The sequence below is a fragment of the Carcharodon carcharias genome, chromosome 3 (assembly GCF_017639515.1).
Source record: "Carcharodon carcharias isolate sCarCar2 chromosome 3, sCarCar2.pri, whole genome shotgun sequence".
NCBI classification, from domain to species: Eukaryota; Metazoa; Chordata; class Chondrichthyes; order Lamniformes; family Lamnidae; genus Carcharodon; species Carcharodon carcharias.
In genome coordinates, this window is record NC_054469.1 from 67319610 (window position 1) to 67347550 (window position 27941).

General features: G+C 42.1%; 1 protein-coding gene across 1 annotated transcript in view; it reads right to left on the bottom strand.

The window, feature by feature from the left end:
- adam22 (ADAM metallopeptidase domain 22) overlaps positions 1–27941 on the bottom strand; it is a 473836-nt gene that overhangs the window by 18184 nt on the left and 427711 nt on the right. The window contains exons 27-30 of the mRNA XM_041183951.1: positions 26828–26845; positions 25914–26024; positions 24276–24376; positions 14592–14658 (exon numbers count right to left, since the gene is read on the bottom strand). Coding sequence (XP_041039885.1) covers positions 14592–14658; positions 24276–24376; positions 25914–26024; positions 26828–26845 — 297 coding nt within the window. The remainder of the gene's footprint in view (positions 1–14591; positions 14659–24275; positions 24377–25913; positions 26025–26827; positions 26846–27941) is intronic.

Sequence of the window (27941 nt, forward strand, 5' to 3'; positions counted from 1 at the left end):
GGGGAGGGTAAACAAAGAAAGGAAATACTGAATAAATGAGAAGTTATTCAGAGTGGTTGAGGAAGTGAGGAACCTTGGGCTGCATGTCCATAAGTCCTTGAAGGTGGCAGGACGGATGGACAAGGTAGTCAAGAAAGCTTATGGAATGCTTTCCTTTATTGGGCAAGGTATTGAATACAAAAGCAGGGATGTAATGATGGAACTGTATAAAACACTTGTTAGGCCACAGCTGAAATTTTGTGTACAGTTTTGGTCACCACATTATAGGAAGGACATTGTTGCTTTGGAGAGAGTGCAGAGATTTACAAGAATGCTGCCAGGGCTTGAAAATTGCAGCAATAAGGAGAGATTGGATGGGTTAGGGTTGTTTTCCTTAGAACAGAGGGGACTAAGGGGTGTCCTAATTGAGGTGTACAGGAAAGACTTGTTTCTCCTAGCTGAGGAGTTAATTACTAGGATTTCAGGTGATTGGTAGAAGGATTAGAGGAAACATGAGGGAAAAAAAACATTTTCACCCAGAGGGTGGTGGGCATCTGGAATTCACTGGTGAAGTTGGTGGTTGAGGCAGAAACGCTTAACTCATTTAAAAGGTACCTGGATCTGCATCTGAAGTGCTGTAGCCTGCAAGGCTATGACCATCTGTTGAAAATGGGATTAAAATGAGTGGCTAGTTTCTTTTTTCTCTTTTTGGCCACGGCAGACGGACCTCTTTCTGCACTATAACTTTTCTATGGTTCCATTCTATGGCTCGATCACCCGAATCCACCTTGCCTCGGCTCATCTCCTGCAGAAACCTTTATCTGTGCCATTGTTAGCTCAACACTTGACTACTTGACTATTCCAACAAACTTCTGACCAACCGCCCACATTCCATCCTCCATAAACTTGAAGTATGAGTCACAAAAAGATAAAAAGTTAGTATACAGGCACAGCAAGTGATTAGGAAGACAAATAGAATGTTGGTGTTTATTGTAAGGGGCATGGAATATAAAAGTAGGGAAATTTTACTGCAGCCACATCTGGAGTATTGTGTATAGTTTGGATTCCTTATTTGAAAAAGGATATAGTTGCGCTGGAAGCAGATTGGGATAGGTACACTTGACTCATTTCTCAGATGATGGGCTTATCTTATGAGAAAAGGTTAAACAGTTCGGGCCTTTGGAGCTTAGAAGAATGAGAGGTGGAAGATCCTCAAGAGATTTGATAGGGTGGATACCAGGAGGATGTTTCTTCATGTGGAGGAGACAAGAACTAGGGGATACAATTTAAAAGTAAGAGGTCTCCCTTTTAAGACAGAGATGAGGGAACTTATTTCTCTCAGGGGGTCATTAGTCTGTGAAGTTCTCCAGAAGGCAGAAGAGGTTGGGTCAGAATGGTTTGATTAGAATTACTTCAAGGCTGAGTTAGATAGTTTTTTGATAGACATAAGTGTCAAAGGTTATGTGGAGCAGGCAGGAAAGTGGAGCTGGGACCACAATCAGATCAGCCATGATCCTATCGAATTGCAGAGCAGGCTTGAAGGGCCGAGTGGCCTACTCCTGCTCCTAAGTCCTATGTTCCTATGTATGAAACTCCTGTGCAAGATTCCATATTGCTGACTATTGTCTTGCTGGGAAATAGCATGTCAAAAGCAAATAGTTATAGTGTCAAGAACTTTATGGAATGCAATGACTTTGCCAGCAGAATTAAGCCAACAGAAGGATCGTGGCAAATTGTGATGCTGGCTGCAGGCATATGGGGAGTCTGGGTGGAAGACTTGGGAGAAAGAAACAATGAGGAGGGCAAACATGGCCCGTTCCATCTAATTCCACATGCAGGCAGGTTAAAAAAAAACTTTTAAATTAACTTTTGGATAGTAGCCTCCAGTGATCTCTTTACAAAATGCTAGTTTGGTTGTTGCATGCCTCAACAGGACCACCGTATGTGTGACACAAGTGAGATCAGTTGCTGATATAACCATCATCACAAGAAGTCCCGAAAACAGGTGTTGGGCCCCTGGTTTGCATCAGCAATGGGTTGAATGCCAGTTTCAGGCAGGGCATCTTCACCAATGCTGAGTCTAAAAACAGGTACTCGAATTTCTTGGCCGCTGTGTTTTAAACTATGTGCCTCTTGTAGTCATTTCCAATACACATATAAAATACAGAATCAAACAAAACCTTGCATTAAATAACAAGCTCATTTGTCTCTGGTTAGAGGTTTCAACATCATGCTTAAAAAAAACTGCTCAGATGAAAACAATTGTCATGTGGCTTATCACTTAATGGCTGTGGTTTCACAAAACACTTAACTACATCATTGTATCACCACTACTTAAAACTACAAAAGTACATCAAAAATAAGCAGAATTATAAAATGCACCATAATAAATGATCACTGAGATTTAACAAACCTTCTTATTTTGAAGCAATGTGTGAAGTTAGAACACCCACAACTGATAAACAAGTTATTTCAAATATATGGCACTCCTTTTAGGTTTTTAAAAACATTCTTTTTTCTCAACTTTGAAATGATTATTTAACCAATTAATGAAGATCTGAAGGATTCAACAGTTTGGTTAGGTTATAAAGATAAATTATTTATTGAGAATGTATCTCCAAGTGAGTCTTCTCCACACATCATGGACCAAGCCCTAATAAAACCTTATGACTGGTAATGAATCTATCCAGCATATACAGATGATCTGCTCTTATTGATTTACACCAGAATTAATTGAAATAAAACACAATCCAGTGTTCATGAAAACTGTCCAAATTATAAATAAGCTCAAAACTTAGCCCAATGAATTGGGCCTCAAAGCGTCTTCATACATTGTGTAGTTGTAAACTGTAAAGTTATTCCAAAAGGGGGTTTGGAAGAAAGGAGCAGCAGTGACAGCTTTCTTGTTGAACAAACCAAACTACAAAAGGCAATTGTTACGACATAACATCACACCAAACTATATACAAGCATCTAAACTCTACACTATTGTAAAAAAATATTGTTATGGAACTAAATTGTTATTAGTCCACAACAGAATCACAGAATTGTTACAACGCCAAAGGAGGCTATTCGGCCCATTGTGTCTGCAACAGCTCTCCAAATCAGCATCGTAACTTAATTCACCTGCTTTTTCCCCGTACCCTCACACACTGTTTCTAATCAAATAATCATCTAATGCCCTGTTGAATGCCTCGATTGAACCTGCCTCCACCGCACTTCCAGGCACTACATTCCAGACGCGAACCACTTGCTGTGCGAAAAGGTTTTTTCTCACATCGCATTTGCTTCTTTTGCAAATCACTTTAAATCTGTGCCCTCTTGTTCTCGATCCTTTGACAAGCAGGAACAGTTTCTCACTATCTACTCTATCCAGCCCCCACCCCATGATTCTGAACACCTCTATCAAATCTTCTCTTAGCCTTCTCCTCTCCAAGGAGAACAGTCCCAATCTCTCCAATCTATCTTCATAACTCAACTTTCTCATCCCTGGAACCATTCTTGTAAACCTCTTCTGCACTCTCTCCAATGCAATCACATCCCTCCTATAGTGTGGCGCCCAGAATTGTACACAATACTCCAGGTGAGGTCTAACTAGTGTCTCATATAAACTCAGCATAGCCTCCCTGCTCTTGTACTCTATGCCCCTATTAATAAAGCCCAGGATACTGTATGTTTTATTAACTGCTCTCCCTGCCTGTCCTGCCACCTTCAGTGATCAATGCACATATACACCCAGGTCTCTCTGCTCCTGCACACCGTTAAGGATTGTATTCCTTATTTTATATTGTCTCTCCATGTTCTTCCTCCGAAACAAATCACCTCACACTTCTCCGCATTGGACTTCATCTGCCACCTATCTGCTCACTCCCTCTCCACCAACTTGTTTGTGTCCTTTTGAAGTTCTATACTGTCCTCCTCACAGTTTGCAATGTTTCCAAGTTTTGTATCATCCACAAACTTTGAAATTGTCCCCTGCATAGCAAGATCAAGATCATTAATATATATCAGGATAAGCAAGGATACCAATACGACCCCTGGGGAACTCCTCTACAATCCTTCCTCCAGTCCAAAAAGTATCCATTGACCCTCTGTTTCATATTACTCAGCCAATTTTGTATCCATGTTGCTACTGTCCCTTAGCTTTTCTCACAAGTCTGCTGTGTGGCACTGTATCGAATGCCTTTTTAAAGTCGATATACATCATATCAATAGCCTTAACCTCATTAACCCTCTCTGTTACCTCTTTAAAAAGCTCCAGCAAGTTAGTTACACATGATTTCCCCATTATAAATCCATGCTGGCTCTTCCTAATCAACCCACATTTTTCCATGTGACTATTAATTCTTTCGTGAATAATTTTCTCTTGAAGCTTCCCCACCACTTAATTAAACTGACTGATCTATAATTGCTGGGCTTAGACTTACAACCTTTTTTGGGCATAGGGCATAATATTTGCATATCTCCAGTCCTCTAGCACCTCCTCTGAGTCTAGGAAAGACTGAAAGATTATCGCCATGCCCCTGCAATTTCCACTCTTATTTCCTTCAATATCCTTGGATGCATCTCATCTGGTCCCTTGTCAACCTTAAGTATCGATAATTATCCAACACTTGCTCCTTATCAATTTTGAACCCTTCTAGTGACAGTTTCCTCCTCTGTCATGGTGACCTCGGTAGCATCTGCTTCCTTGGTAAAGACAAAGTATTCATTTAACACCTCAGCCGTGCCCGATGCCTCATTGTGTAAATCCCCTTTTTGGTTGCTAATTGACCCTACTCCTCCTTTTAACCACCCTCTTAATTTTATATGTGCCAATAGAAGACTTTGGGATTCCACTTTATATTGGCTGCCAGTCTTTTCTCATTATCCCTTTTTGCTTCTCTTACTTGCTTTTTCACCTCCCCTCTGAACCTTCTGTATTCTGTTTGGTTCTCAGTTGTATCTTCTGCCTGATACCTGTCATAGGCACACTTTTTCTTCTTTACCTTAATTTGTATCTCCTTTTTCATCCAGGGAGCTCTGGATTTGTTTGTCCTACCTTTCCCTTTTGAGGGAATATACCTTGATTGTGCCCAAACCATTCCTTCTTTGAAGCTAGCTCATTGCTCAGCTACAGTTTTTTGGATCAACTTTCGGTTCCAGTCTATCCGGCCCAGCTCCATTCTTGCCTCATTGAAGTCGTGTCTCCCCCAGTTAATTATTCTTACTCTGGATTGCACATTGTCCTTTTCTACCATGATCCTATGCCTTACAACACAATGATCACTGTCTCCTAAATGTTCCCCTACTGACATTTGATCTACTTGGTCCACCTCATTTCCAAGAACCAGGTCCAACAGTTCATCCTTTCTTGTTGGGCTGGACATATAATGCTGTAAGAAATTCTCCTGAATGCGATCTAGAAACACTTGTCCCTCTTTGCTCTTTATGCTACCACTGTCCCAGTCTATATTTGGGTAATTAAAACCCCCAATTATAACTGGTCTGCAGTGTTTGCATCTCTCTGTAATTTCCCTGCAGATTTGTTCCTTTACATCTTTTCCACTAGTTGGGAGTCAATAGATTACACTGAGAAATGTAATTGCATCATTTTTGTTGCTTAGCTGTAGCCACACTGTTTCTGTCCTGGAACCCTCTGTGACATCCTCTTTCTCCAGCACTGCAAAGCTCTCCTTAACCAATACCACCACCCCTCCTCCTTTTCTTCCTTTCCTATCTTTTCTGAACACCTTGTACCCAGGAATATTTAACACCCAGTGCTGCCCTTCCTTGTGCCAGGTCTTTGTTATCACTCCAACATCATATTTCCATATGGCGATCTGCGCCTGTAACTCCCCAATCTCATTTACTATACTCCATGTATTCACATACATGCATAGTAACACTGATTTAGACTTCATGACTTTCTCCCCTACTCCGACTCCACATGTTAACTTACTATTCTCTATACTAGTGTAATCTGTCTCTCAGTATTTTGTGCTGCCTGGTATTCATCTCTAATACTATCTCCTGGTTCCCACAACCCTGCCAAGTTAGTTTAATGCCTTAGCAACAGAAATAGCAAAATGTCCTGCAGGAAGTCAGTCCTAGATCTGTTCTGGTGTAATCCGTTCAGCTTGTACAGGTGCCATCTCACTCAGAGCCAGTCCCAGTGTCTCAGGAATCTAAAGGTCTCCCGCCTATACCAATTTTCCAGCCACGCATTCATCTGCTTCATCCTCCTATTTCTGTAATCACTTGCACGTGGTACTGGGAGTAATCTGGAAATTACTACATTTGAGGTCCTACTTGCTCATTTTCGACCGAGCTCCCTAAATTCTGATCACAGGACCACATCCTCCTTCCTACCTAAGTCATTGGTACCAATGTGGATGACAACCTCTAGCTGATCACTCTGCCCCGGAAGAATGTCCTGCAGCTCCTCGGTGACATCCTTGACCCTGGCACTAGGGAGGCAACATACCTTCCTGGTGTCATGTCTACGGCTGCAGAAATGCCTGTCTGTTCCCCTAACAAACGAATCCCCTATCACTATTGCTCTTCCACTCTTCTTCCTCCCCTCCTGTACAGCCGTGGTGCCACGAACTTGGCTCTGACTGCACTCCTCTGAGGAACCCACACCTTCACGGACAACCAATTTGCAAGCGGGATCCCAGTGGAGTCCTGCCTGGTTCTCTTGGGCTGCCTGGCAGTCAGCCATTCCCTTTCTGCCTGCACGCACCTAGCCTGCAATGTGACTACCTCTCTGAACGTGCTATCCATGTAGCTCTCAGCCTCGGGGATGCACCACAGTGACTCCGGCTGCCACTCGAGCTCCAAAACCCGAAGCTCAAGTTTCTGCAGCTGGCAGCACTTCCTGCACATGTGGTCATCTAGGACACCAGCAATGGTCATGACTTCCCACATATTACAGCACACACATTCCAGACAACCGAGCTGCCCTGCCATGTCTTAACTTTACTTTCCTTATGTTAACTTTGACGTACCTTGGTTTACTTATATCACTTTACTGGCCCTGACTTAAATTGATTCCCCTGTTCCAAGTGTTTCCTACTTAAATCCATGTACCTACTTCTTTAAGAGTAATATGCTTTTCTAATTTACAACATTTAAAGACACTGCCAACAGCAGTTTCTCACCAACCAATGAACTGATGATTTTCACTCTTCATTTTGTTTCCAGAGCTGAAGCTGAAGCAGTTGTCCCAGTGCGTTCTCCAACCAGGTTCACTCTCTGCCTCTCTGGATAAATCACACTAAGCAATATGGAGAGACCTCACATCTTTCTACATTACATGTTAAGCTACAGACTGTGATCCCTTCAAAGCAAACTGGATATAGAATCTCAGTTGTAATCTGCTGTATTACACAGAAGAACTGCATCCATACTAAGCTATAAAAAATGATTCCAATTGGTTCACATTAGACTTATATATGCTCTTCTCTCAAACAGGATGCCTGCTAAGTGTTGTCAATCTGTTATTGAGCCCAATTGGTGTGCTTATACTACTCACTCAAACTGGCATCCTCTGCATCTCATTGATTGAGTCATGCGCCAAAACCTTTGGCAACAATAGAATACACACTGTTGATTTTAATGGTGGTTTTGAACTTAGTTTCAGTTTCCTGAAGCCTCAGAATGACCATTCTGCAATGAAGGTGAGGGAAAAATTTTCAAGAATGGTCCCAGAAAGTGCTGTGGAGCTGATTACACTGGGTGTGCCAGGGAACTGGCTAAACATCAGGGGCAGGACCAGAAATTGCTGTGGCAGCACAGACTTATTTATCTTGTAGCAGTGGTGGCTGGCCAGTGGTTATCAGCAAAACATTAAACAGCAAGAAGGGAAGCCTGTTTGGCTGAAATATCAATGTGAAAGCAGAGCATAGGAATGTAAGTATGTAGGACCCAAAGGCATTACAGTTGAGATCTACAGTGCCCTGCACTGCTGCAGGCAAAGCAGTGCTTCATCTAGTGCTGGGCTCCATTTCTTGTTGAAACAGATGATTCACCACAGTCACTGCTTCCTTGCTGAAGCAGAGCCACCTGACACACTACTCCTCAGTAAGATTTAGGTAAGATAGACCTGCATTTGACCTCCCCTCATTTCCCCTCTTCTACTACCCTATAGATCTTCGTTGTGCTGCTGCTTTTCTTCATTTGGCAGCCTCAAAGGCAACCCAAGTAGCATTCCTAACTTACACGATTGAATGGAAGTCAATAGCATCAGCACACCTTCCAAAATGCAATCTCCTAAGTTAGTGAGCAGTGAAAAACCAATTGGTCCAAAATTACACCAGCAGCCTTGAAGGACTAACTACAGATTTACCCTTTTGGCCTGATTTCTGACAGATATTGGCATGGTTTGCTGGGCAGGGTTAGGAACTGAGGAATTGAGCACTCCCTGACATCAATTCACAAAAGGGCCATGATTAAGGAACAAACACATTAGTTCCATATTTTAATTAGGGTAGTACTTGTTTTGAGTTGCTGCCAGGGACTCTTGAGTGTCTGAATCAATCTCTTCCACAAGATGTAGTTCCAGTCCCGTTTGGGCATGGGGTGTTGCACTGCTAAATTGGTCACTTGTTTCTATTTTACATACAAAAAACAGGCAAAATGAGGCCCAATTTCTTCCATTAACTCATATGGCAAAAGATACTGCTGCAGGCTAATAAATAAGCAAAAAATAATAGTAAAACAAAAAACATTCCTCCAGCTGATACCCTTCTTCACCGTTCACACAATCCCTGTGCCCCATCCATGCCAACATATGCCAACCCATGCCCCCATCGCCATGGCCGCATGCCCCCATACAAACTCACTATCCCTCTAACCATTCCACTGCCCCATACACCTATTCCAACTTAGTGCTAACACATGCCCCCCACGCACCACACTTTGCCCTTGCCCCTCCATGTCAACTCAGCTAGCATCCTTGGACAGTTTCTTGACAGCTTTGACACTTCCTGGACAGCTTTGACAGGCGCGAGACTTCCTGGTTAGCTCTGAAAGCTGGATAGCTCTTTAACAGTTCCTTGACAGCTGAACAGTTCCTTGACAGTTGGACAGTTGTTTGACAGTTCCTTGGCAGCTGGACAATTCCTTGACAGGTGGACAGCTATTTAATAGTTCCTCAACAGCTGGACAGCTCTTTAACAGCTTGACAATTCCAATGATATTGTGCATAAAATATGCATAATCATGTTCTGTCTGATGATCCCAAGGGGAACATTAACTGTCCAAACACATCCACCAAGTTTAGACCTCGTCTTACCTGTTCTAATCTGCACATTCTGGATTCCACACCTGTTCTTCTAAAATCTCACTTCAGTGGTTGTAGCTAGTGATTTAAATGGCTAGCTGCCTCCACGAATCACACATACGCAAACCCCAGCCCTACTCCAGTCCTGTCCCCCACAAAGATGGGAAATGTCAGGTTCAGGGATGGGACTTAGCATTTTTGGCCTCTTCTGGGATTTTTGCCATGACGGAGAGCTCTCTGTCGTGGCGAAAATCCGGGCCTTACTTTCATAAGAAAATGTTTAAATTGCACTCCAGGACTTCTTCAATTTTCCATCCTGGAAGATAAATTTAGTCTTGCTGTGATGTTTTCTTCTCGACTATGGTTCCTCCTTCCCCTCATCCCCTAACACTCAGTGATGTCCTTCCTGACTTGATGGACAAAGCTTCTCTTTATCTGATAATTTCTACTCCCAGTACTGATACTCATCATCCTGATATTTTCCACTCAACTATGCTTCTTCCACTCAGTACACAATGCTCTCCTTTTGCTAGGCTTCTTGCTCCTCACCACTCTCAATGTCAAACACTGGTACCAGTTCTGTTAATTACAGAGTGGTTAACATACATACCGGCAGCACCATTTACAGTAAAGTAAGTGGCGCATTTCAGCAACAGAACAGATGTATGCAGCACATATTGATCAGGATTTTCCTCAGAGCTGTCCTTGCTCCATTACTGTACTGAAGTTTACACTACACTTCTGGGCCTGAATTTTGTGTTCCAAGATCGGGTGCACCCCCGACCCGAATGTAGGTAAAATTGCATGGAATGACTTCGGGCATGCATTCTAACAACAACGCACACGCGTGCAATATTGAGGTCGGCAGGCGCGTGGGAGTCGGAGACTTGCCCGCCAACAATTCAAGGGCCAATTAAGGTCATTAAAAAGCCTGTTGACCATGAGTTTATGTTGCCCATGTGATTTTTAGCTTGTTGCATGGGCAAACCAAATGGGCGAAAATCACATTTTAGTCATCCACAGGCGGGATAAAAGGCTCCCGGAGAAACAGCACTTTCTTGCCAGTTCCTTGCTGTGTGAAGACAGAGTTGTCCTAGAATTTCTTTGCATCTTGTTTGATTGTTAAGCCTTCCTTTCAGCATCTCAGGTTCTCATCTTCCCTGGAAGGTACCCCTGGTTATTGCAACACAGTGCTCCTTCATTTTCAAGGCACTGGTCCTCTGCATCCCATCTAATGGGGATAGTGTATTCTGCTGGCGGAAGAGGATAGAGGGGCAGGAGGGAGAGGAGGCCAGGTGAGCATGGGCAGCGTCTCAGGGACAGACCTTAAAGAGGAGAGGCACGGGCAGAGCAGGAAAAGCTCCAAGGCAATTCGTGACCATTGTGGTTATCTTCAAGTCTTCCTAACATCCTTCCAGGAGCTTCAGATTTAAGAGCCAGGACTAACATACTGCACAGTCTGCATCATTACTGAAGCTCAGCCTGATCGAAAATTGCCCTCTTTCTTTCCGTGGAGCTCATCAGGAAAACTAATGATGATATGGTCAAGAAACATATGTTGGGAACAATATGAACAGCTATCACTTGAGTCTTCTGGTTTCTTCATAGTTATTTTATTTCCAGCCAGTTCAGATATACTTAAAAACTCTGCTTCTGTTGGATGTGACAAATTCATAAGACCAGCCAAACAAAAATAAAACTTGGAAACAATTTTCCAGCTTCAATGACAGGTGATGGACATATTTAGAAATAAGTAAGCTGTAATAATTACTTTTAAGAAGGTGAAATAATATTTTGTCGCACCTGCTTGGGGGTCAAGTGGGTCCTTTCCTTCTCAATGTCTTAATTTATGATAGTTAATTAAAATTTCATTGAGTGGATACTTTACTCTAATGCTGGTTGAAATAATAAATTGTTGGGTGTTATCCTTTATAACATTATGGGGAGTATTGGTTGCTGTCTCAAACTTGATTGAAATGACTTTTCTAATGCTCTCTCTGTCATAACCTAGAAGACCCCACTCCTGTATTTCACAAAAGTAGAAGGATGATTTGCACAGAATGTGAAAATGTTACAGCTTCAATCAAAAATATAAGTACAATTTAATGCGCTTTGTTAACCAATTATATTGAGTTAAAGCTATAGTCCCTTTAATTGGGGACATGGTTTCCAGATGGAGGCAATTATGCCATCTTCCTATAATAACTGTCATGTATTCTTCTGTTGTCTCTTGCAGTGCTTCACAATGCACAGATTTTTAAAAACTGTAGCTGAGAGCTTCGCAGCTGCAATAGTTATGAGTTTCTCCTTGAAAAAGTCCAAATGGAATCCAACACCTTCCTTCTCCATACAGCGTTTGAATTTTTTAGAATGTTTCTTTCAACTACTACTTGATTGACAGTGAAGCTATTTTCTTAACTACAGAACTAACCTACACCTGAAAGAGCAAAATACTGTGGATGTAGGAAATCTGAAACAAATATATGGAAAGGTCATTGGCCGAAACCGTTAACTCTGTGTGGAGTTGTCCCAGATCACAGAACTCACAGAATCACATAATTGTTACAGTGTAGAAGGAGGCCATCTGGCTCATTGTATCTGCACCGGCTGCCTAAGCATTTTAGCTTAGTGCCAATCTCCTGCCTTTTGCCCATAACCTTGCATATCGTTTCTATTTAAATAATCATCCAAAGTCCTATTGAATGCTTCAATTGAACCTACCTCCACCACACTTCCAGGCAGTGCATTCCAAACCTTAACCACTCACTGTGTGAAAAAGTGTTTTCTCACCTCACATTTGCTTCTTTCACAAAACACTTTAAAACTGTGCCCTCTGGTTCCCGATCCGTTTACGAGCGGGAACAGTTTCTCCCTGTCGACTTTGTCCAAACCCCTCATGATTTTGAAAACTTCTATTGTCTCCTCTTAACCTCCTCCTCGCCAAGGAAAACAGTCCCAACTTCTATAATCTTTCCTCGTAACTGAAGTGTCTCATCCCTGGAACCATTCTCATAAATCTCTTCTGCACTATCTCCAATGTGTTCACATTCTTCCTATAGTGTGGCACCCAGAACTGTACACAATACTCCAGCTGAGGTCTAACCAGTGTCTTATATAAGTTCACCATAACCTCCCTGCTCTTGTACTCTATGCCCCTATTAATGAAGCTTAGAATACTGTATGCTTTAGTAACAGCTCTCTCTACCTGTCCTGCCATCTTTAATGGCTTATATACATATATACCCAGGTCTCTTTGCTCCTGCACAACCTTTAGAATAGTATCTTTTATTTTATACTGTCTATCCATGTTCTTTGTACCTTTGTATCTCACACTTCTCCACATTGAACTTCATCTGCCACCTATCTGCCCACTCCACCAATGTGTTAATGTCCTTTTGAAGTTCTATACTGTCCTCCTCACAGTTTACAATTCTCCCAAGTTTTGTGTCATCAGCAAACTTTGAAATTGTCTCCTGCATACCAAGATTTAGATTACAAAGTGCGGTAGCGGGTGGGAAAAAAGTCGTTTTACCCACCAATTGCAATCGCGAGTTTTCGCACCATATCATCCCATTCCTCCCTCATTAATTATGCAGCCACAGGAAACATGGCCTCTCGTGAGCAGGCAGCCTCTGATTTGCCGCCACACCGTTACCTCACCGCTTTCTCACATAGGGCGCCATATTTAAACTGCAGCTGCGCGCATACTTCTCAATGCTTGAAGCTCAGGATTGCTCTGGTGAAGACATGGCCCCAAAAGCCAAGAAGAATTCAGCCCCCCGATTCAGTGACATCCCCTGGGACATGTTCTGGATGCCGTGGAGGTCCACCGTGATGTCCTCTACCCTTGCTCTAGTTGTAGGAGACCCATCAGTTTCACCACTCCGACTAGGGAGATGGTCACTGTCAATGCTGCACACAAGAGATCGGCTATCCAAAGCAGAAAACGGATGAATGATCTCATCCATGCTGCCAGGGTAAGTCGACCATCTCATTACTCTAAACTCACATACCCCCAAGCCCATCACACATTCACTAGCATCTCACTCACTGCCAGCTTAAGGGACATCACCACGCACTGTCTCACACACATCCTTACAATTCCATCTGCCCTCATCTCCTCTGGAGACTGCCTCCTCAGCCCTCACCATCTTGAGGCCACTTGCACATATGTGCCCCACACACACACCCTGGGATACCCCCCTTCCCTAAGCAAGCCCTAGCTCTGCAGCCGTTGAAAAGCCACCCTTGCCTTACTGCTGGTCTGGTAGGTAAAGACCTGTCTGTGAGCCCCCTAAAAGTGATGTGGTTCTGCCTGCGAAGTCTGTTCCTGATGACTGTGAGTGCAGCCCAAAGCAAAGTAGGCAAACAAACCTCGAATTCCCGAGTGAAGTGCAGCTCGCTGGGTGCAAATCGCTTATGTTCACTTATGAAACATGTCGGTGCAATTGCATGGATGACTTAGCATGGGTGATGATTCCAGCGAGCAGGGCTTATAAAGAGATGCTAAAGCATTGAAATTAGGTTCTTGATGTTCAACGGCAGGAAGTACAGCCTGCCATTGATGAGTGGACAATTGCAAACTGGTTTCATGATGGTGCAAAACTGATTTTTGGCCTTCTTGCCATATTGTCAACCGCCCCACTGGCCATGATGCCCAACGCCCAATGCCAACAGGGCCGGAAAATCACAGCCTCTGTTTCTCTCTCCACAAATGCACAATTTACTTTATAACTACTCTGGTCAACAGCATGATCAGCAGCTGAACGGTTCTGATAACAGCATCAATGCTAAGGAAGAACAAACAGGAAGTGAAATTCCCAAACATGGTGCAAGTAAAGAAAATTGTCATGTGGATTTTATAGAAGTTTCAGAAGTCAAACATAGAATTTAAAGGGAGCGTACACACACACACACAGCTTTATAACATTTAGGATTTGGACAATGACATGTGGAGAAGATTGAAAGTAGAACAATTTTTTTTTTGCTAACTACAGTTGCAGATTGAGTACAAAGAATATTCGGAAAGAAGTGCAGAAGTCCAGTCCAAGTTAGGTCCAAGAGGAAATACATTTTTCTGAATCAAATTACAAAATCTAGCAATATCATATTAACAAAATAAATTCTGATTTGAATGAAAGTAACTTATATAACCTGTATGTTAATTATCTTCAAATGGAAAATTTTAACTCCTTCTTCAAGTTACATTTCAGTAAGAAAAAAATGGCAAAGGCAAATAGTTAAAAGTTCAATGAATGAAAATGCACTTGCTGAAGTTGCTTAATCTGTGAGAATTTATGCAGTGGTTACATAATTTATACATATATATATAAAGTTCTGTACTCACTCTGTAGAATTAGAACGCGGTCTAAATTTCCTTCCTTTATTTTTCTTTCGGTTGGCTCCTAAGTTCCCTGAAGAAAATAAAACAGGAAAAATCAGAATTGCTATAAAACAGATAAATTACATCATAAGCACAATTTTAAAACAATTCAGTGATCACGGATAATTAAACACAAACATTAATATGAAAGGAAATACCTTCCATTTTTCTGTTGTACTGTTTTGAATATAAAGTGCTTCTCCTACATATTTAGGGCTACAAATTGTTAGCTGTTCTTCTACCTTTTAGAACTGAACTTCAGTGTAATTGGGCACTGGGTGAAACTAGGCTGTCTATTGTCACCATTGCTCTTTAACATTTAACCAGGAATCATGATAAAAGAAGCACTAGATGAAATACAAAATGGTGTTAAAGTAGGAGGCTAATTGGTGAAGGTAGTGAGATTTGCTGACGACCAGACCCCTGTGCTAGTACAGACACTAAGGGATAGAATGATCCACTGAAAGCTTACAGAATGAAAGTTAATGTATAAAAGATGCAAGTTATAAAAATTGGAAGAAATGAAGAAGATAAATGGTTAACAGCTGGAACAGATACCATTATTTAAGTAACTGTGAAGTATCTTGTCAGAAGATAGTTACTGTCATAAAGAAATCAGATTTAGAATACCAATGGCAAAGAATGTATTCTCCAAACATATATAATTGAGCATATGAATAAGTAGAGATCTTAAGAAAAGGATTATCGAGACGGTGATTTGAAGTGTCTTGTCTGGTACTGAAATGTGGACTTTGAGAAAAGGGTATATCCAAAGGCTAGAAAGTTGTGAAGGATGGAGCAAGTCAATGTAGTAGAAGCATCTGGTACCTAAAGAATTACCATGAGACTGAGTACAGTACCACCCACACAGTGATGTAAGAAGGCACACGACCTAGAGCTAGGGCCAGTCTAGAGATGACTAGCAATGTATAAAGACTTGGTATGGAGTCTGCTCCATACCTACTGTAAATATGTGCATAGTTCAGTATTGTTAATAAAGACCTCCTTGTAACTTACACAAGACTGTTTCATAGTGTCCAAGCAGCATCCTTCAAGTATAGTGATAACAACAGAATATATCATGGTAACAACAGTAGAATCCATCATGGTGGCAACAAGGAATAAAAAAATCCACATCCTCACTACAATGCTGAAAAACTAAAGAAAAAAACGCCTTCAACACTTTCTGCGTTGAATCAACCTCACTCCAGAAGCTAAGGCACTAAGAAAACTCATAGGCAAATCTCCAGAGGCACAAGAGCCTGGAAGTAAGATAAAGGTACTTCACTGAATCTCCTATGGAAGTTCAACTTGAACCAAATAGAGCCAGCAGCTGCATGGTGAGAGAAAATTCTTTTAAATTTCCAGGTTAGCCAGTCCTGTGAATCTTCTCTCTAATCGCATCAGGCAAAAACACTGTTGCTAATTTCAGTCGCTAGCTGAAACCCCGACTCCCTGTCCTCCCAACGTGGTGCCTGAGTTCGGAATGGGACGAAGAATAAAAGACAGAGAAAATATTTTTCATTGAGGCCATTTTTCGGACTCCCAGCCAATGAGAATTCTGTCCTCCTGACCTGTAGCATGTGTTGCTGTGCAGCCATTTTGGGTTCTCCTTCATTGGCGCGTCACTGTTATTTTGAAATTTGTGCCGAAACCCAGCAAGTATGGGGAAATCCCTACTTCATAAATAATCGGCAACACAATCTTGAAACACTCTTCTGTCTTAAAGCTACACCTATACTTGAAGAACTTTAAAGATGGATCACAATTTGTTGCTCCCACCTTCAACGGGCTTCACCCATGGCCCAGAGCTGCCACTGATTCGGAGCCCTTGCACCAAAACTTCTTTAAGGGACATCATTACTTCAGACTTCAGTAGAAAGGCTGCAAGCCTGCTAGCCACAGGCTTTGTTACCCTTGACAAGGATATCCAGCTAAATAGACTGTCGGAGCTGCACGAACAAGGTGCAACTATCCAACGGGGAGTCAACACTTTAAGGGGCTGAAGCCCCACCTCAACTCACCATATAAAGCTACAGAAGCACAGGGACCATCAAGGTCAAGGTAAGCTACCCCTGGACCACCCTGCCAAATGACCTTGCCAGTACTTCCTCACACAGGAAAGATCAATGTCCTGCCAGTACTACCCAGTGCTTCCACTGCCACAAACAGGGATATTTCGGTAAGCTGTGCGAGTCGAGGTCCCAGCACCACACAGACAGCCCAAAAGCAATCCATGAGGTCAGGGCCAGCGACTCAGAAGACACACAACCTCTCTTCTTGGGTGACGTCAGACAATGCGGCTCTTTGTTCTGGAACACAGACATCATGGTGAACGGCCAACTAGCCAACTTGAAGCTTAAGCTTCAGGTGCCAGAGTGACACTCCTATCTGATGAGAAAACATGGCTCCAAGTCCTCATGAGTCCAAACGACTGACATTCCACTTTACGGTGCAAGGGGAGTCCAACCTCTGGTCATTGGCATGATACAGGGACCTGTGAGGACCAACAACAAACAAATCACAGAGCTGATGTACATCTTGTCTCTCCTCAGCAGAGATACCTGCATAACTCACAATCTTCTCCAGCCATCCGAAGAGGTGAAGACAACCGCAGTCCCCACCCAGCCAGATCGGCATCATCCCAAAGGCTCAACCATATAACAGCTTTCAAATGTTGACTTCATTTGTAACCTCTCTTCTCTTTTCATGGAGCAGCTTTGTTCTTCTCCATTCCAGGTCCCTAACCTTCCCAAGAGCCAGACAAACCTACTGCACGAGGCTAACACAGCACTCCTGGTAGAAGTGACACCAGAGTTGGAACGACCTTCAGAGAAGCCTCTACCTCCACCAGCAACAGTAGACACATCAATCACTGCACAAACCTGACAATCTCCAGTCAACATGCCAAAACCACAGCATCTGCTGCAAGCAAGCGGCAGTTTCACACAACCTATGCAACTAAACAAAGGTGAGCTACCCATCCCGTCTTCTTCTACCCACAGACAGGCTCTCCCTCAACTGCCAACAGCTTTCAGATGCATGAAAAGGCAAAAGAAGAGGAAAAAGTACCGACAACTTGACGAATACCAGTTTCGTACATTCAGAAAGAAATTATCACAACAAACTACAACCAATCACAGAAATATAGAAAATAGAAGCAGGATTAGGTTATGCGGCTCTTCGAGCCTGTTCCGCCATTCAATATGATCATGGATGATCTATCTCAACGCCATATTCCCAAGCTCTTCGCATAATTCTTGACGCCTTTAGAGTCAAGAAATCTATTTCCTTCTTAAATATATACAGTGATTTGGTTTCCACAGCTGTCTATGGTAGGGAATTCCACAGGTTCATCACCCTCTGAGTAAAGAAGTTTCTCCTCATCTCAGTCCTAAATGGTCTATCCCATATCCTGAGACTGTGACCTTTTGTTCTAGACACCCCAGCCAAAGGAAGCATCATCCCTGCATCCAGTCTGTCCAGCCCTATCAGAAGTTCGTATGTTTCAATGAGATTCCCTCTCACTCTTCTAAACTCCAGTGAATACAAGCCTAGTACACCCAATCTCTCCTCACACGACAATCCTGCCATCCCAGGAATCAGTCTGGTGAACCTTCACTGCACTCCCTCTATTGCAAGTATATCCTTTCTTAGTTAAGGAGACTAAAGCTGCACACAATACTCCAGGTGTGGTCTCACCAAGGCCTATAAAGCTGCAGCAAGATATCCTTGCTCCTGTACTCAAGTCCTCTCGCAATGAAGGCCAACACACCATTTGCCTTCTTAACTGCTTACTGCACCTGCATGTCTGCTTACATTTCCCAATCTATCACTATTTAAATAATCCTCTGCCATTCTGCTTTTTCCCGCACAACAAGATTATTAATTAAATCCTTCTCATTGCAAAATACCAAATCTAGGATAGCCTATTCCTTAGTTGATTCGTCGACGTACTGGACTAAAAAACCATCTCATACACACTGCAGAAATTCATCCGCCACAGTTTTATTACTAATTTGGTTTGCCGAGTCTACATGTAGATTGAAGTCACCATGATTACTGTAGCACCCTTCTTATGTGCATCTCTCATTTCCAGTTTAATGCTGGACTGTACTTTACCGCTATAGTTTGGACAAGTATAGACAACTCCCACTAATGTTTTCAGCCCCTTGTTGCTTATTAACTCCACCCAGATTGATTCTACATCTAGATTTTATGAGCCAATATCCTCTCTCACTATTGCACTAATTTCATCCTTAACAAATAACGCCACACTACCTCCTTTTCCTTTTTCCCTGTCCTTCCTAAAGATAGAGTACCCTTGGCTACTCAGTTCCCAGTCTTGGTCACCTTGCAGCCCTGTGTCCGTAATTGCAATCATATTGTACCCGTTTACATCTATTTGCGCTGTTAATTCAGCTACCTTATTGCAAATGCTCCATGCATTCAGAGACAGTGCCTTTACAATTGTCTTTTTAACATTTCCTGACTTGGAAATATTCTACCATTACTTCACTGTCGCTGGGTCAAAATCCTGGAACTCTCTCCTTAACAGCACTATGGGTGTACCTACACCACATGGATTGCAGCGGTTCAAGAAGGCAGCTCCCCCCCACCTTCTCAAGGGCAATTAAGGATGGGCAATAAATGCTGGCCTAGCTAGCAAAGCCCACATCCCTTGAATGAATAAAAAAGAAACTTTACCAAAAGCTTTCTGAAAATCCAAATAGACCATAACCACTACTTCTCCCTTATCTATTCTGCTAATTATGTCCTTAAAGAACTCCAGTAGGTTTGTCAAACATGATTTCCCTTTCTTAAATCCATGATGACTTTGTCTAATCCTGTTGATATTTTCCATGTGTGCAGTTATCACATCCTTCATAATAGACTTTAGCATTTTCCCTACCACTGATGTTAGGCTAGCCATTCTGGGATATAGATTATCAGGCCCTGGGGATTGATTGGCTTTCAATTCCATTAATTTCTCCAGCACTATTGTTTTAGTATTGCTAATTTCCTTCAATTCCTCCTTCTCACTAGACCCTTGGTTCCCTAGTATTTCTGGGAAGTTATTTGTGTCTTCCTCTGTGAAGACAGACTAAAGTAGTTGTTTAACTGCTCTGCCATTTCTTTGTTCTCTAATATAACTTCTCCTGTTTTGGACTGTAAAGGGCCTGCATTTATCTTCACTAAGATTTTTTTGTACTATGGCCCTATTTGTTGCCAACCCCTGTTTCCTCTGCCTTCCACTTTTGCTTTCTACTTTTCTGTCTTTCATTCCTACCTTTGTTTCCCTCTCGTGTCTCCCCTGCCACTCTGGTTTAAACCTTCCCCACAGTACTAGCGAATATCCCTATGAGGACATTGGTCCCGGTCCTGCTGGGGTGCAATGCATCGAGCTTGTACAGGTCCCATCTTCGCCAGAATTAGCCCCAATGCCTTAGGAATATAAATCCCTCCCTCCTACACCATCTCTCCAACCTCACATCGATCTAGTCTATTCTACTATTCCAATAACTGCCAAACCATCCAGGCCGACCAGACATGGGGCACCATCCGTCAATGGAAGAAGCGAATGAAGCTATGCCAACATCCCAGTGCAACCCCCAAACCACTGCCAAGAGCAAGAACCTTTAGAACCTGACACTCTCCCTACCAGATGGCAAACAAGACGTGGCAGTAGTACTAGACCTCCAGACCATCTGAATCTCTGAAGTCAAGGGCTTGAAGGGGTGAGATGGGGTAGTAAGAGTTAATGCATGACATTAATGTTAATGTTGTTTATGTTTATAATGAAATAATTTAGTTTATAGTTTACAGTTGTAACATTAAAGTTGCCACACAAGACTTATATTAATGTAAACCTTGAAGTGAAATGGAAGTAAACTAAGGTCAACCTCTATCCAGGATATAAAAACTTGTGGGGAGGTGTAGTAGAAGGATCTGGTGCATAAAAGGTTAACATTAGACTGAGTAAACTACTTTCCATATGGTGATGTAAGAAGGCACATGACCTCGAGTTAGAGCCAGTCTAGAAATGAGTAGCAATGTGTAAGGACCTAGTATGGAGTCTTCTCCATACCTATTGTTTATATGTACATAGTTCAGTATTGTTAACAAAGACCTCCTTGTAACTTCATGGTGTCCTTCAAATGTAGCAACAACAAGATCATCAAGAATAGGTAACAAGATTGGATCAGCCATATTCAAATGTATTAGAACTTGCTGAAGAAGGTGATTGAAGGAAGATTAGAGGGATTTAGATCAAGAGGATGAAATAGACTAATGATGTTAGATGACTTGAAATTGAAAATGGGAGGCTACTAGGAGCAACTAAAGTGGAAAGTAAAAGAATGCGAGGTGTAGAGAAATGAGCAGCCGACCTGCCCTTAAGCAGATCACACCTATATTCCTCCACAGTCAGTATTTTGCTTCTAATTTGAAAGAGGGCTATTTAACTGAAGTATGTGTTTGGTCAGTCAGTAAATGGTTCCCCCCAGAGCAGCATACTCCAGCATTCCTCCAGTCCTAGTTATTGATTAAGACAACTAAAATGTATGCGATTATCCAAAAGAAAATATTTTAAAGGGTGACTCATAGTGACACTTGTTCTTTAATATCTCTGCTCTACCTAACCTGCTAGTGCAAACTCCAACTCCTTCGTTACTTTGAAGAATACCAAAAGATTTTCACTGGGTGCATACCCTAAACTCTCCAGTTTCCCTGACACCAGAATGAGTGTGCAACCATGCATTATGCATCAGAGGTCAGAGGTAGCAATCTTGCCTATGAGTCACAACACTGTGGTTTTAAGATCCATTCCTGAGATTTGAGCATATCATCTAGATTGACATCTCAGTGCAGTAAAGTACCTAGAGAGTGCTGCACTGACTTTCAGGTTAGACATTAAACCAAGGTCCTGACTGCACTCTCAGTAGATGTGAAAAATCTCATGGCACTATTTCAAAGAAGGGCAGAACATTTCTCTTGTGTTAAAAACAAAAAAACTGTGGATGCTGGAAATCCAAAACAAAAACAGAATTACCTGGAAAAACTCAGCAGGTCTGGCAGCATCGGCGGAGAAGAAAAGAGTTGACGTTTCGAGTCCTCATGACCCTTCGACAGAACTTGAGTTTGAGTCCAAGAAAGAGTTGAAATATAAGCTGGTTTAAGGTGTGTGTGTGGGGGGGTGGAGTGATAGAGAGACAGAGAGGTGGGGGGGGGGTGTGGTTGTAGGGACAAACAAGCAGTGATAGCACTGAGAAAGGAGATATGGCTGTGAAAGCGGGTTTTAGTAAACACCTTGTCAAACACTAGGAGGGAAATGGAAAGCAAGGAAGGTGAGCAAGACAACAGAGAGATACGGAAATCTTGTCGCAGAGAGGAACAGAACTTCTTCAAGGAGGTAGGCATTTCTTGAAGAGCTATCTCTCTGTTGTCTTGCTCACCTTCCTTGCTTTCCATTTCCCTCCTAGTGTTTGACAAGGTGTTTACTAAAACCTGCTTTCACAGCCATATCTCCTTTCTCAGTGCTATCACTGCTTGTTTGTCCCTACAACCACACCCCCCCCTCCACCTCTCTGTCTCTCTATCTCTCCGCCCCCCACACACACACCTTAAACCAGCTTATACTTCTCTTGTGTGCTGGCTCATATGCACTTCATGAGTGTAAAGTGCTTTGGAATGTCTTGAAGTTCTGAAAGGTGTTGCATAAATGCAAGCTCTTTCTTTCTTAGAAATAATATCATCAGTAAGTAAACAAATTTGAATGAGTTGCATGCAGATGTGATAAAACCAAGATCAACAGAGATTTAGATATTTATTCATGAGTTTAATCCAAATTAACTTCTTCTTTGCTTGTCAGTCCTAAATTTTGATACGATGGGTTATGGCTGTGCACCTGACAGATGACATTTAACGTTGATAATGCAATGTTATTCACGTTGGTATGGCTAATGCCACACATGTATATATCATGCAGGGTTCCAAACTAATGTCTAGTGCTAGTCTCCAAATACACATGAATGACAGCAAGGGGCACTGATGTGCATAATCTAAGTTGATTGAAAAAGGGATGCACTCTCAGAGCCTTTCTTTCAGATAAGATGTTAAAATAAGTTTCCACTTACTCTCTTAAGTGGATATAAATGATTCTACTACTGGGAGAAGAGCAGAGGAGACTTCCAGGTTTACAAGCCCACCGACTCCCATAGCTACCTCAACTACAGCCCCTCACACCACGCTTCCTGTAAGGACTGTAACCAATTCTCTCATTACTTCGCCCCTGTTGCATCTGTTCTGATGATGCCACCTTCCAAAATGGCACTTCTAACGTGTCTTCCCTCTTCCTTAACCTAGGTTTCACCCCACTGTGGTTGACAGAGCCCTCAATTGTGTCCGATCTGTCTTCCGCGCCTCTGCCCTCACCCCTTCTCCTCCCTCCTAGAACCATGATAGGGTCCCCATTGTCCTTACTTTTTGCCCCATCAGCGTCTACATTCAAAGGATTATCCTCTGCCATTTCCCCGAACGCCAGCATGATGCCACCATCAAACACATCTTCCCCTCACCCCACCTCCACCCCCACCCCCACCCCCAGCAGCATTCCGTAAGGACTGTTCCCTTGCACCTCCTTCAATTTGGTCTACTGCATTTAATGCTCCCAATGCCGTCTCCTCTACCGCAGGGAGACCAAACGCAGAGAGGGTGACTGCTTTGCAGAACACCTTCAGTCTGGCCACAAATATCGCAGATCTTCCTGTCGCTTGCCATTTCAACACACCACCCTGCTCTCATGCCCGCATGTCCATCTTTGGCCTGCTGCAATGTTCCAGTAAAGCCCAACACAAATTGGAGGAACAGCAAGTCATCTTCTGATTAGGCATTTACAGCCTTCCAGACTTAACATTGAGTTCAACAATTTTCAGACCATGAGCTTTCTCCTCTATCTTCACCCCCCTATTGAAAAATTATTTATTTATTTAGTTATTTATTTTTATTCACTGTTTTATCCCTTTTTAAATCTCTTTTTCTATCCTTTTTCCCCAACCACTGCCCCCTCCCAAACCACCCCCCCAACCAACTAAGGGCTATCTGTCACTTGTTCTATGTTGTTCTTTCACAGAGTGCTAACCCTTGTTCTGCTATCAACACATTCTGCTTTCTTACCTTTATGTCACTATCACCACCTTCTTTAGAATTCACCACTACCATTAACACTCCCTTTGTCTTGTGTCCATGACATCTTTGTCAATCTCTCCTTAGCCCCCACCTATCACTGACCTCCTATCCTGTTTTATCTGCTCCACCCCTCTTAAACAGTATAAATTTCTACTTCTCTTTACCTCTGATGAAGAGTCATGCGGACTCGAAATGTTAAATCTGTTTCTCGCTCCACAGATGCTGTCAGACCTGCTGAGTTTTTTCATCATTTTCTGTTTTTATTTGAGATTTCCAAGCTAACATTTATCTCTCAATTAACACCATTAAAACAGATACACAATGATATTTGTGGTACATTATCTTGTGCAAATTGGCTCCTCCTGCATTACAACTGCATTTTCCTACATTATAACAGCGACCTACAATTTGTAAATCCATATTATCCATTATAAATATATAAAAATTTAAAATAACACTAACCCTGCCAGGAGTTACTGCGTGGTCTACCATTTTCGCAAACATCTGGAATATGTTTTTCATCTGGAATCCGTTCACTCCATGAATGAGAAAGCCCGTTTGATCTGAAATATTAAAAGTATATGTGAGGTAACCCTTCACTCTGTCCCTACAATGAAATTCCAGATTGTTCTCTGGCTTCCCCAAGGTAGTGTACTAAGATACCAAGACAGAGATGTTGCTGTATCTGTTTTAGTATATTACCAAGAAAATTTAAATTAGGAAACTTGCATGTTTTAGCTGAAGGAGCAGCCTTTGGAGTGAGGGCCCTTGTGTGCTTACCTTGGTGCATGCAGTTCATTACATTATAGCTGATTCACAAGCAAGATTCGCCTGAGAGCACGTGTGCAAAGTCATGGAGTGCTATGCACATTCACAATTTCCCCTTGTGTGCTCTATTATTGTTTGCAAGAGCTAATTTTGTTTTTATTACTAAGGACCTTATCGGCTTATGTTCTTGGTAATTTCAGGGTCTGTAAAAGGAGGAACAAATGCACAGCACTCCTGAGGTAATTGTGCATGTTGCACATTTTTCCACAATTCATTAAATCCTTTTGAGTGCACCTGTCCCTCTTAAATACCCAATTCTCAAGAATGGATAACAGCAGAGTTAGATACAAACTTTCAAGATATGAGGTGAGAGCCCAGATATCCTCATCAATGCACTGGCCTTAGTCAATCAGTAGTGACTTGTGTACTCATGCGCGGTGTCTAGGATCAATCAGGAGCAACAAAATTCAAAGTGCAGACCCATGGTGGTGGAACGCAGAACACTGATAGGGAACCTGGTATGTGTTTTGTAGATACGGTGACTGGGCATGCTGAGAGTGAACAAAAATTGCAGAAAACAAACACTAAAAAAAAATCACAACCTAGTGGTGGCCAATTACTTACTGTTCCTCTGCTCGTTGCTCCACTTCAGATTGTGTGTATTTTCTCACCATTAACAATTAAGCTGCCTTCTTTCTGGGTTCTCAGTATTCTACCCCAGTTTCCCTTTGAACTTCTAATGTAGTTTGAGCTACCCAGCAGTTAGGTCTTCCTAACCTGTACACCACATTGCCAGAAAATGGACGCTGCCAGTTTCTTTTCAATTAACTCAAGAATTCAGTCTCAAAAATTCTGTGTGAATTCAAGAAACTTGGAAGATATGGCATTATCTGTTGTCATTTGAAAGGAGAGAAGTGAATCTTAGAAAAAAGGGAAGATGATTAAAGTACCTGAAACCTCTCTGCAAGCCTGAGGAATTTTGTTGAGGCAAAAACCTGATAAATGCTACTGCTTTACATGGGCCTCATCTCATCTTGTATATCATGTTGCTACTTCTAAAAAGCAGAAAAAGTTGACAAAAAAAACCCCTGGCCATTCCAGCTTGCCTTCCACCTTCCCTCAAGCCAGGTGCAGGTCTTCTGGTGCGAATATAATTCAGAACTGGACACAAAACCAGCTTTTGCATTAGCACCCCAAACACACAGGGGGAAATTGGGTTAAAATGGGTTAAAGCTCAAGCTTCATATAGTGTTTGCTTTACTCTATTTGCTATGTAATTAACTCAATCTGCTTGTTGCTTGTAAAAGAATAGGTTGAAAAAGAAATGCAGACCTTTTCTTAGAACTAGATGCTGAATAGTTTGAGCTGACTCCAGGAGGTATGTCACTATAGAAAGAGTCAGCTTCCCCAGGCTTTTTGACATAGTCTCCTTGTGGCATTTGCCTACAAACAGTGAGAAGGTAGGAAAGAAGAGCCATCAAACCCGGAACAAGTACATCTAGAACCACTATCCCTCATAAAATTCTATTAAATCATTGCGTTCAAAATTCAAATTTGGTTGATGTTATGCTGCATGGTATCACAAGCAACATATTTAAAAGCAGGCTATGTGGAAAATGAACGCTGTAAAGATAAAGTTGTAAATTAATTAGTAGTCTGAAAAGCATAAAAGTGAAGCAGCCAATGGGTGTATGTTCCCATGATGTATCTGGTGCTGGGCAGCCCAATAGTTCTAGAGGAATGGCAGATTCCCAACCCGATTCCCAAGTTTGCATTCCAGCCTTAACTGGCATTCAAACGTGTCTGTGGTCATTTTGCCTAAGTTGTTTAAGTCCTTCCCCAACCTAATTGGTGAAGCATTCACAGTACAGAGCACTGAATCTCAGGGGGATTCCTTGGCAGGCCTGCTTGTGGCACACAGATGAACAATTCCCATAGCTGATCACAGAGCAGCACTGAAAGCCACCACTGAGAAACTTGCATGCCAAGCTCTCAGCTCCTAGCTGGAACAGAACTGCTGCTGGGAAAGAAAATGTGGAAGATGAAGAGGAGGAGTAGGAGGAGGAGGAGGAGGACTAACCAGCAGTATACAATGGACTAAAGCAAGGGTGCATTGGGAAGGTAAGCCTGATGATTAATTATGAATTATTAATTATGTCATAGTGAAAGATTTCAGTAAAATGCAATGACTTCTAAAAGGAAACACATAAAGTCTCCAATACTACCCTAAAATTAAGCAAACTTACCTTCTTTCTCGATAGTTTCTTTCAAACATGAAGCAGAGGGAGCAAGCAAATAAAAAAAGTAAATTAAAACATGTTCATGACAAAAAATTAGTTTAGGAACTGGAATGCTAATAATTATATTATATGAAGATTTGTCATAATAAAGCAATTAAAATTCAAACACTTTTTTTGCTTAATCAATCTTTCATTCCCTTACTTCACAGCTGAATCATTGCCAGAGTTTTGCATACAAAGTAGTAATTTCATTTCTTACATAAAATCTAAGGTAATGGATTTTGCTCTAGAAATGTGATTCTGGATTTGTCTTCAAGGATTTCTGGGAATAACTGCCAGTCCTGGTCACTTTATCAAAGGGAAAATTTGCAACTCTAAAATACATTTCACAGTATCACACAGTGCAGAAGAGGCCCTTCGGCCTATCGAGTCTGCACCGACACGTGAGAAACACCTGACCTACCTACCTAATGTCATTTACCAGCACTTGGCCCATAGCCTTGAATGTTATAATGTGTCAAGTGCTCATCCAGGTACTTTTTAAAGGATGTGAGGCAACCCGCCTCCACCACCCTCCCAGGAAGCGCATTGCAGACCGTCCCCACTCACTGGGTAAAAAAGTTTTTCTTCACATCCCCCCTAAACCTCCTGCCCCTCACCTTGAACTTGTGCCCACTTTGCTGGTAAGTGGATCAAGGATCAGTAAACCCAGATTATTCCAGCCTTTGATCTTAGCAGATCAGGAAGGTGAAGAATTCTATCATTTTAATTCTCTACCTTGCTTTTATGTTGATATCTCTGCCCTTGGCCTGCTGCACTGTTCCAGTGAAGTCAACATAAGCTTGAGGAACAGCATCTCATCTTTTAATTAGGCACTTTACAACCTTCTGATTCAACACTGAGTTCAACAATTTCAGACTGTAAACCTTGTTCCCCAATTTGTTTCCTTTTCTTTGCATGTTTCAGTTTTCCTCTTTTTTTTTGCTTTCAGACAGCAGCACTTCTGTCCTTGGCGCCTCTTCTGTTTCTGTGTTTCTTTTCTTTCCCCATCACCATTCCTTTTGGCCCTGTAAGACTAACCCTTCTGTCATTCAACCTCTATAATAAACCTTCCTTATAT